General features: G+C 29.0%; 1 protein-coding gene across 1 annotated transcript; it reads right to left on the reverse strand.

Moving 5' to 3' along the window:
- Positions 1 to 1,453: 1,453 nt before the first annotated feature.
- On the reverse strand, positions 1,454 to 2,734 carry LOC131848378 (lipase 3-like). Its single transcript, XM_059198201.1, has one exon. It carries the CDS (start codon positions 2,732 to 2,734, stop codon positions 1,454 to 1,456), a length of 1,281 nt encoding a protein of 426 aa, XP_059054184.1.
- Positions 2,735 to 11,976: the final 9,242 nt, after the last annotated feature.

Raw genomic sequence — 11,976 nt, forward strand, 5'->3', positions numbered from 1 at the left:
ATAGGTGAGACCGAGGTAGACACGCAGACAAATTTTTACGAGGTCTACATAGCTCACAATGTACCTATTAAATGCAGTTGTATAATAATATACAATTTAATGATTGATAGAATAAACTGCAATTGATCTAATGAAATCAGCAACACGTTCACGATGCTTTAATGTTATTTGTTCTCTGGCACTCCGCTTACATAATAGGTAACTCTTAAGTAACTGGATGTGAAGATAGTCGAGATTCACTTCTCAAGGTAGACTTGTGACCGAAGGATTATCACTCATTAAATAGACAGCTGTTAATATATAATGAATTCGAGGTTGAATATCGACAGTGTTATATACATTAGACATAAAAAATATTTTTTTATAACATTCTCTTAAATCTCCGTTTTTCACATAGATTTATTAAGGATATTTACAGCCAGGGGATTGATGTTGGATGGCTTCAATTGCAATAGTATACGATGAACTGTGCATTAACAATTATAGACAAAAAAGTAGTTACGTAAGACTGAATTGTGTAAGTAAAGCGTGCATAGAATTGCAACGTAATTTTATATACATCTGTGATATAGAATTTGATACCAAAACCAATACTGAAACTATACGTTCCACGTATACTATATTTATCATAAACTTTAATAGTAATGACATGCGCCAAGGTAAAGAAATTAATTGAAATAAATTTAGCACTTAATATAAATACGAATGCCAGTACTTATACAATATATACAATCTTTTCTCGAAATTAATGATCTAGTTTCGTTGATATTTCTGGTTCTGATTCCATGTAACTTATGAGGAAGTGAATCTAAATATTATTTGTAAATACAGTATAGAATTAACTTTCTTTTATGAAACATAATACGACTTTCAATGTTGTTTTGGAAGAATATAAATAAAGCTACTGTATCTATTATAAATTATATTATTACTTCTTTGGTACAGAACCCAATACTAAATATTAGAAATATATTGCTGACTGGCAATCGGATGCACAATTATAATATTCTCATTGAACTTTGATTCACATTTGCATATTTAAAATACGTATTTTGTAATTTGTATATTATATAGAGTACTAGCAATCACCTCGGCTTCACACGGGTATACAGTGTATATGACGGAGGTCCTATATCTCGAAATTATAGTGAAAACTGTGCAGTCCGTTGCGTCATTTAGAATAAAGACAATACAAAGTGATATATTATTTTTAGATACATATTCTGCATATTTTTCAATAAATACACACACACAATACACGATTAAAAACATTATCACATACTTCCGAAATTATTCGAACATCTTATCATACAATTTTAAATTAAATAAAAATTTATTTTTATGTCCTTAGGCACATAAAATTTTTGCGTGGTAATTGTATTTACTATTTCTTGTTATCTTTTATATTTGCTAGATTAATGAGAACTATATTTATGAATGTAAAACCGGCGTATCAATTAAATTTTTCCAAATATTCCAATATTTTTGGAAACACGTATTTCGGCGCCTTTACACCCCACACATGATTATGATGACTCCAGCTTGGTTCTGGCACTACGTAATTTTCTACAAGATTTGGTAATTCAGAACTGAGCGTGTCTATATCTTTTAACGAAGATAACCAATCATTTTCACCACAAATTAAAACTATTGGTGAACTTATTAGCGACACATTATATTGGGGTGGTATAGACGTTCCGTATCTTTTCACATTTCCTTCCACACCTTCGTCGTATCGCTGGAAATGCTTGGAATTTATTAATTGACCGAAATGCGCCAGACTTTTTGATGAAGTACCACTAAGTAGATGACCAAATGCTATCTCTAACGTCTTACTTGGTATAGTTCCATTTACGTAACCTGTGGCAGCATATAATGAAGTACTACAAAAGGAATTCGAGAACACTTGGCATAATATTTCAAATATAAAGTGTATAGGTTGATCATGTGATAACAATTCACTATTACCGGAGGAATCTAAGAAAATTTTGAGAAGTTGCGTTGCTTGCGACACAACCTTCAATATAGGGTTGGCAATATTTGTCATCCACGCGACAGGAGCCAGATGGATGGCTACGTGAATCTTATCATTGTATTCGGGCCTCAGTGAAGTCATCACAAAGAAATCTGTAGTTCCTTGAGAATGTCCTATATAACTGATCTTTTGCCGTTGAGTTACTCGAAGAATATAGTCTACTATAGCAGGAACGTCGAAATGTCCATGTTCGTCGAATGAGTAATTCCAGTACTCCATGTCAGTGTCAGGATTATATTCAACGTGTTTTCTGGAGTACCTATTTCCTCTGTGGTTATGCGCCCATACGTCGTAGCAATTCTTGGCAAGTATGTATCCAATTGCTGTATCTTTGTCTGGAATTATCCATACATCAGAGCTGTCGAAAATTCCATGCATTAATAACACCGGGTGTCGTTTACTTGATTCTTGACAGTTTGTTAAAATTCTGAATGCTGTTAAAATGTAACCATCTTCAGTTGTTACTGTATGCTCTTCACTTCGATATCCATGTTTGGTTGCCAATTCTGTGAAGTTTAGGTATGTATCTTCGTGGTAACCTAAGGCTTTTTTGAACGGCCTTAAATCCGAAGTGGGGTATGGTGCAAGTTTATTACGTCTTGTGGCAGAACTAGCCGGCAATGAGGATACATGCTGTACAAGATATGTTAAGTATACTCCGCCAATTACCAGTAATATATTGTATTTAAGAATGTCCATCGACTAATATCACTTAAGGCAAAAAGGATAAATAACTAATCATGACTTAGTAAACACTTTTATAATATTATTTTGACCTTAGACTAAGATCCGATAAAAACTATAGAAACTCATTTTGTACATTACGGACATGTATTTTATGTACTTCTAATTTAGAAGTTGTAAAACATCATATTGTATGGTAATGAACATAGTGGGATATACATATTCATATAGGCATACTATATGATGGAAAATATATGAGTGATATGGATTCTTTGAAGTATTGTATTAGTGAAAACTAAATGAAAGGTGCTCATTCATTATATATGACAATAGGAACATACATAGATGGCAAAATACACAAATTGTATACTTCAAAATTGATATAAATATAACATAATTTGAAAATATATATTCCTATTACTATAGCATTTATGATGATTTTTAAGTAAATAGTAACGATATAAATAATCCAATTATAAATAAGTTTAGTCCGTGTCTCTTCTTTCTTGTTACAATCTCGTGTGTCTTATTTATATGTAGTTGATTGATGTTTCTTATGCTGTAAAATAGTGTTAGATATGTCGAACGAAACTCGAGAAACAACGTTCTATATTATTTTTTCTAAAATCACATGGTAGTGGATACAATTCTACTTCCGCATATTTGTTTACAATACAAAATATTAGTATCGTGTTCCTCATTATTTATTTAGACGTACTGTACCTTGAAATTAGCATTTGATATGTGATTAAATGAAATGAATCTGCACGTCCTTACTTTCATAAAATAGTTTAATTTAAATACATAGTTATCAAATGTTATTCGTTTATTTCTTCTAATTTATTGTTATAAAATAATTAACCCTATATCAAAGTTCTATAATCGCTATAATAACTTTTTACTTTATTATAGCTGCATTGGAGAGAAAAATAATATTAATATCGATTCAATTTACTTCATTTTTGTGTTTACAAAGTAAACAAGACTAAACAAATAAATAAAGATGTTAGTTCTTTTATAGTACACGAAATATAGAATTAATTCGTTACTAGCGCCTAAATTCAGTAAGTACAGTATAAAAAAGTGCGAAACATAGCAATTCAATGTCATTTGAGCGGATATTGCATCCAGCGTAACCCGTCTGATCTTTACTTCAAATTTATTAATAAATAATTGTGAACATTACACACAATATCATTTAGTCTCCAACAAAGTAAAACTTGGTTTACAGATAACAAACCGTCTAAAAATGTATAAAATAATATAGGTGTGTGTTTATGTTTGTTATTAATACAAACAGTTACGTTCATGGATTCAAATGTTTCCTACATTATGCGGCGATCGAACCCGCTACTATCAGAAAATGAGGCAGCGTGTTCAATCACCACAGCAGAGTCGTTATATTTTACCTTAAAGTCTACAAAATACCAATAATTTCATGTTTAAATATCCGGGTATATCTTTTGGGTCACTAACCGTTCAGCACAGTCGTGATATCAACGACCTTTCGCTGCAGCGCATCCTCAAAATGTCAGATTATTGAGTAATTACTAAGTGTAAGCAGTACATTTCAATAAAGATGAACACTGATGAAATGGTTCGTTATCATACTTTTTCTTTAGATGCAAGTTTGATTCTGAAACGAAACACATCATTAGATCTATGAAGATTTTGAAATAAGAATCGTAATATTATTAAAACCGTATAATTTATTATTTATTTCTACTGAGACTATAAAAAATGCATAAACTTTAAGAAAGTAAGCGTTTATAGTAAATGTTTGTATACAATATTAATGTGACACTTGTAGAAAGTTGTTACGGATAATAAAAGAAACAGTTCAGTGTCGATAAATTCTTTAAGTATGTATATAATTTTTAAATATAGTTATAAAACATAGTTTACTAGTAGCCAGTCAGGCTTCCAGGTAATTAACATAAAATTCAATATTTTCAACACACATACACATATACATTGATTTTGATATTCCGTATGTTTTTCATACGTTGTGGTATATTATCGAAGTTTTTATACTCTACATTTATCTAAGAAAATGATGGATTCTAATTGAAAAATAAATATTTCAAATTGGTCTTGTAGTATTGGAGCCTATTCAGCAAAAAAAAACATAATAAAATTTGTCTTTAGTATTTTCAATTTGTTTAATTTCGACCGACAGTAGGTATATTTCTAGAGTAATGTCTATTGTTAATTATCCGGTGAAATTAAGGCGACTGAGCATGGTTTGGCGTCTACTATGTAATACTAATTACTAAGAGCAATGTTAAAATTTTTTTTTTTGCTTTTATATACTGCTTTATAATTTTAATCTTATAAATTCAAAAAAAGGTCTAATTGTATTTCCAAAACATTCAATAAAATTGAAATATATGCATCGAATTTTATCCAAATCTGTTCAGTTGTGTAGGAGTAGTTATGTGATAAACACAAGTAAAGAAGAACTACATATAATTAAGAACTATATATATTATTCAGAATTACATTTATTAAAGTGTAATTATATATTTATCTCACGAACAGAAATAAATAAGCGTTATTACTGGACAATATGTAAATGTTTCTGTCACTTACTGCTGACGGTATTACGATATTTTGGGTAAGAATTCAATAAATAAAGTCAACGCGACAATTTGTGAATTAGAATTCCTAAATTAGAATTTCAATTATATGGAATTCACATATAATTCGGTCTTGGCATTTGGATATACAATAATATACATTTAGAAAGAATTGTCTTACGTGATTCATCGTCGTCACAATCGTTGGGCCTTGAATCTTAAAATTTCAGAGGAAACATTCATATTTATTTAATTTAGATTTTAATCTTTCTTGTTAAAACTGTATATATTTCTAAACCTTTTTATTCACTAAGAAAATAATAAAACGCTCTATTAGTTAAAGTAGGTTTTTACTTTAATATTATGTGGTTAGCTATGTATAATAATGAAATTGTTTAAATCGAGAAAACTGACTAGCTATTATCCGCGAATCTGTCTGAGTTCAGATACATAAGCCTCGTCTTCTTTGTAAACATTGTAATCTATCTTCACGAAAAATTTGATTAAGATCACATAAAATAAATAGACAGATACACTTTCTCATTTTAGCAAGTATGGTTGTTATTAAATCATAGTTATTACAGTGTACTGTTGAATTTCTACTATTTATATACAGTCTTGGTAAATTTTGATAATAAATTTTAATCTAGATAAGTAAACAGGTAGTAACTATGTAAAATACCCACGTAAAATGTCACTAGTGAAAGCTGGTGAGACTGGGATTGTTATTATTGGGTTGTGTTATGTTGGTATTATCATACAGATGGAAGATTCCTTTATCGTCGCATGCGTTACATCATATTAAACTTATGTATAAACTATTATGTTTTCCATTGTTATACCTATTAAAATTAAATGTATTTGTATGAATATATTTTATTCAAGACATATATTACTCTTTTTTTCTTAATCCACATGTTGTCTGTTTATCTCTTTATTTTAGTTTTACTGTGGTTTACATAAATCTACATATATGGATATACATATTAGTCTGAATTATTAACGTAGTATAGTATTATTTATTAGGAGTAGAAATTAATTTCATAATGACAGACTTAGATAATAAATAATAAATTAAAAGTAACAAATATTAACTAATGTAACAAACTGAAGTTTGAATATAACTATGTTCAAAATTCACTTTGTTATTCTTAAATGACAGTACATCTTATTTCTATTATGTTTTTATTACATATACATTTGTTGCTATTTTTATTTTCTAACTCTATTTTGTATTGCCAAATTAAGTTTGGTGAAGTACTAATTTTAAAATACCTATATGTTTAATAGATGAGAATTTTAAACATAATTAAAAAATTTATATTACTTAAAATGTTTTAATAAATTTTTATTCCGTCCGTTATTGCTTTTTTTGACGTGATACCTTGAATGATTGACTCGAATTATTTGAATATATTTATAGCAATACTAGCATGCTATATAAAACATTAACTGAGGTTGAACTATTACTTATTGTTCTTTCTTAAGACAAAGACCACTTCGCGTTAAAAAAAAACGTTCAGAAATGTACACAATGAAAAAGAAATTGTAATAATTGCAATAATTTCGTCCTAATTAAAATATGTTAATTATACCTTAATACTGTAATTTAATGTGTAATTACAAAGATAATGTGTTCTACGTAAGTGCAAAGTAGAAAGTTAAAGTACTTACTGTGGCTTAAAAATAGTAAGTATTGATTAATTTCACTTAAATAAAATAATTTTCTAAAAATCTCGATAGATAACACGGTGTATCTTATTTTTCTCTGTCTGTACCAAACCATACCAATGCGTGTGTTGTATTTAAAGTGCCATCCATTTTAAATATTTCACATATTTAAAATGGATGGCACTTTAAATACAACATGTAATGATGATTTTATCTTTTAGACCTAGATCTGATGATTTCGTCATATTATTGATATATATATATATATATATATATATATATTTGATATTTAGATGATTTAGATATTTTTCTGTGATATGCATATATTACAATCCACGGAGACAAGACTGGATGCCAAATTATCCTGATATGGGTATTATATTAGTAACAGATTTTTTAATTATAAGCTGGTTATAAACGGTTTTAATTTTAGACTGACTAACTGTTGTGGAAATTGGTAGGATAACTATAAAATCAAGTCAATTAGGCTGTAGTGGCAAATTTAGCATAGAAATAGAAATACCTAGATGATAAATAAAAAGGAGGAAGAACTTTGCATTCAAAATTTTAATTACTTTTATTTATAGAGACAATCTTTAGTTAATATTCATTATATTGTATCTAAATATATTTAAGTAAGGTCATACGAACATAGTACAGATAAAGAATGAAATTATAGCTATTTAGCCATGTTTAGGTGACTTTGTTCAACTCGTTTAAGATTCGAAAAGAGCAAAAATTAAGTTTATTTTAAGAAACAAATTAACTATTGTATTTTTACATCGAGTTGTTAATTCATTAAATTCAAGTAAAATTAGCATATATAGAGGTGTATAATTAAAGAACATTGTTAAAACGTAACTTTGGTCATACACATGTGATAAATAAATTTATTTTTACTTACAAAGGAATGCCATTCATTAAATATTTTTAGATTGTGAATAAAATTCATTGGGATGAAATGTCTTCCGCATGCTACGCATATTTTCATCTTGCGCCGGCGCAATGAGGCAAACATCTTGGTGACAATTGACTTGACACAGATTATGTAACTAAAAGAAAATGAGAAAATGTTGAATAATAATTATTAAATAGAAGTATGAAATAGGTGTCTTTAATTTGGTTATAATAATTTATTTTGTCTTTTGTTGTATGCTTGCTGACGATATAAAATAGAGATAGATAAATAATTGATCTATCTACGTAAATCGTACAATGCAAGATTTATTTATAACTCATTTATCTAAGATCATTTTGGTTATATTATATTGTAACCTTAAGTGGTGGCAACTCTTAATTCATACTAATGTAGTCTGATTTTCCATTAGGATACACTTTGAATAAAATCCTTATAAATCAACAACATTCAACCTGCGCTTACTTGTTTATCTACTACAAGAATAAATAATTGATCTAAGATATTTAAAGTGTTGACCCACATACAGCTGGCTACTTCAATTTACTCTTAAACTCCTTACAGAGATGACACGTCCATGGTTAAGAAATTCCTTTTGTTGCTTATTATTTCGATATTAAGTAATTACTTTTAATTTAAATTACTATCAAATATAGATAGGTTTTTTAAACTAATATTGTGACGAGGAATTTGTGATAAATATAATAAACCAAAGAAAATTCTTCAGCTGCAATATACATAATAAAAGAGATTCTACACATGCAATCCTGGAATGGGTTTTCTAGTTATCAATATGCAAACAACACAAATCAATTTAATTATAATAGTATAATATTTTATTTATTACTGAGCTTATACGATTATACGGTCTTCAAGATATTTCCGTGACCGGAGTTACATGTTGTTTGGCGACGAAATGCGAAACCGGCAGACCTTCGGGTCGGGCGTGGACGGTCGACGACTTGGTAAATTCTTAACATCACGGCCTCTAAAGATAATGCACCTGTAATTTACAATACCACCGAATAAATGGACAATCAGGCTGCAATATTTATTTATACTCTCACTATTATATTTTTGATGTCCCTAGCAACGACAATGTTTTGTTGTGATTCCTTATTTGTATTAGTTAATATTTATTGCTATTCAATTATAACTAAATATTGAAGAAAAAACTGGCTTATTTAATAATAGATATACCCTTTTATCTATCTGTATATGAATTACTTCTTCTTGTAGATTTTTATTTAAATTGGCAATATAAACTTTTTCATACATTTCTTTCTTATTCATAATTTCATATATATATTTCTGTGCATTAATTATAACAAATGAGGTGAGCCGCATATGTCTGCTATATTTTCAACTATTGCAACTATATATATATATATATATATATATATATATATATATATATATAGTTGCAATAGTTGAAATATATATATAGCATGGTATAATATTGCTTAGAGCCTTTCTTGATAAACGGGCTATCAAAAAAAGAATTTTCATAATCAGATAACTACCGGAGATTACCCGGAACATAACAAACTTTACCTTCTTATTATATTAAAATAGAGAAGTATTATTTATTATAAACGTACGCGTATTATTAAGGTAAGCCACATTATTGTTTCCGTGTAGTGAATAAATTATTATTTAACATAACAGTCGATCATATATATAAAGTATTTGAAATGACAAATATAATACTTATAAATATTAATATATTGTTAAGGAACATTACAGTTTAACTTCCATATTCTTAAATGTTAGAGGTTGCGTACTTTGACACTGTATTACTATATATATATACGTATATATATATACATGAGATATAGTCAGCACAATATCCATTTCGACTCTAGACATCCTCTATCCAAGTACATACACATATATGTATTCTCATATTTATCTGTCTACTAAATTTGGACGGAGGATAATTTACGATCAGTAATGAGAAGTGGACCTATGCTAACTAAAAACTATTGTGGTTGATTTATATCAAGTTCCGCGGAGAGAAAATACAATATTAAAGAACAACGGTACAGTATAATATATATTTTTATAAATTACATAGAATATGTTATCATTACTATTTTACATCTATTATTTGATTTACTAGTTCTTTACTACGGTGACTATGTCAAGAATTTTCATTACATTTCCCATTTGTAGATACAAGTGTAATGATCTCTGAGAAAAGAGACATCTCTCTTGTCAGTAGTTATAAAAAACTAGTTATTATAGTAACATACACTATGAGTACCATTGGAGTCTATAGTATCATTTTAAATTTATTTAATTATCTAATTTACTTGTTTATTGGCAACATTAATTATATCCAGTCCTTACATGTAAGTATGATAATTATTGATGTCTTTTAATATTTACAAAGAATTATTACAAAATATTGACTGATTGTCACGCATACTGAATAATATAAACATTGATGGAATGTGTACACATTATATGAACGGGTATTTACCATGTTCATATTATTTATGAGCTCTCGATATTTCGACACTGTCATAAATGTCCTGGTGACTAAAGAAGTAAGAAAAGTAGAAGTTTATACTTACGACAAATATTCTCACTGCATCCTAAATATTAGAATCACGCATTAATATCCAGTACATAATATACTAGCTACCTACTCCGACTTTGCACGGGTGTACATGTATTATACATATAAACCTTGCTCTTGAATCACTCTATCTATCAAAAAAACCGCTTCAAAATCCGTTGCGTAGTTTTAAAGATTTAAGCATACATAAGGACGAACAGAGAGCGACAGCGACTTTGTTTTATACTATGTTGTGATACAATTGTAAAAAACTCTAAGACAGTTTTGCTTGAATGTAATATTGAATGCTTTACACAAATAGGTGAAATACGACGTATATTCTGTGACGACACTAGTATCATTACACAGCATCATAAATTGCAATCAATAGGGTATTGTCATCTTTTTATTGAAGCGCTTTATGCGTCATATGCAGAATAAGAATAAAACAATATAACTATTATTAGATATTAACCATAAGAATTTTCAAAAATAATTTCGTAACGGATTCTCATTTCATTCACTCATTTAAAATCGTTTTAAATGAATTAAACATCCATTGAGAAATGTTTTTTGAAAATACTTATAAGAATGGAAATAGGTTAACCCGGTGGAAGTGGGTCAGCTAATAGCATGCATCTACGTATTTTATTATTTATAAGATAATCCCATTATGATATTATAGATGCGAAAGTACAGCAGTCTCGAGGGAAACCAGTGTAGTGCTAAACTAGTCTATATTAGCACTTAATCAGATGAAATTTTAAATCTAACCCAAGTCATGATCATGCAGTAAATACATATACACCTATTTGTTACTTTTTCACGACTGAACGGTGAAACGTATTTGACGAGAAGATTCACGAGGTTGGACAAAAAAAGCAGCTACGTCTGCTTAGTCTTAATCTACGTCGGCGAGTAAAAGTTAGTATGTTATATACATGTATGACACTATTGTTTACAAGAGTATGATTATTGTTACGACAGCATAATGTATTAAGGGTAATACATTATCAACATAGTATTCGCCTTGTGAATCTAGCCTTGGATAAAAGCTGTATAACGTTGAAGACAATTGCTCATTTATGAGAAATTACCTCTGGTGTTCTATTCATTAGTTTTTCTGCACGCTTATTACCTTAACCTCCGGTTATGGCGAGCTCTGGACAAGTAGGTACAACGTAATAAATATTAGCCGCTCTCCCATGTTTTGCATGTTTGTAATAATTCTAAGGATCTGGGAGAAAGAGGGTTGTTAGTAATTTGGACTAATAACCCCATTGTTAGCTATGTACTATATCAGGTTGACCTCCACGGGTTTCTTCTGAAAACCACCTTGATAAATCTCATGAACGCTCTATTTTTACGTCAAAGTAGATTAAGATCCGTTCAGCCGTTTATTTGAGAAATGGTAACAGAAATATAAAATCATTTTGATTCTACATATGCCTTTTTATGGATATGATCGAGATTCCACGAGTATGTCATTAGTGGATGTTTTCAACACACGAAGACACTATTTTCTGAT

This window comes from Achroia grisella, unplaced genomic scaffold, assembly GCF_030625045.1.
Source record: "Achroia grisella isolate CSIRO2021 unplaced genomic scaffold, CSIRO_AGI_Agris_v1 utg551, whole genome shotgun sequence".
NCBI classification, from domain to species: Eukaryota; Metazoa; Arthropoda; class Insecta; order Lepidoptera; family Pyralidae; genus Achroia; species Achroia grisella.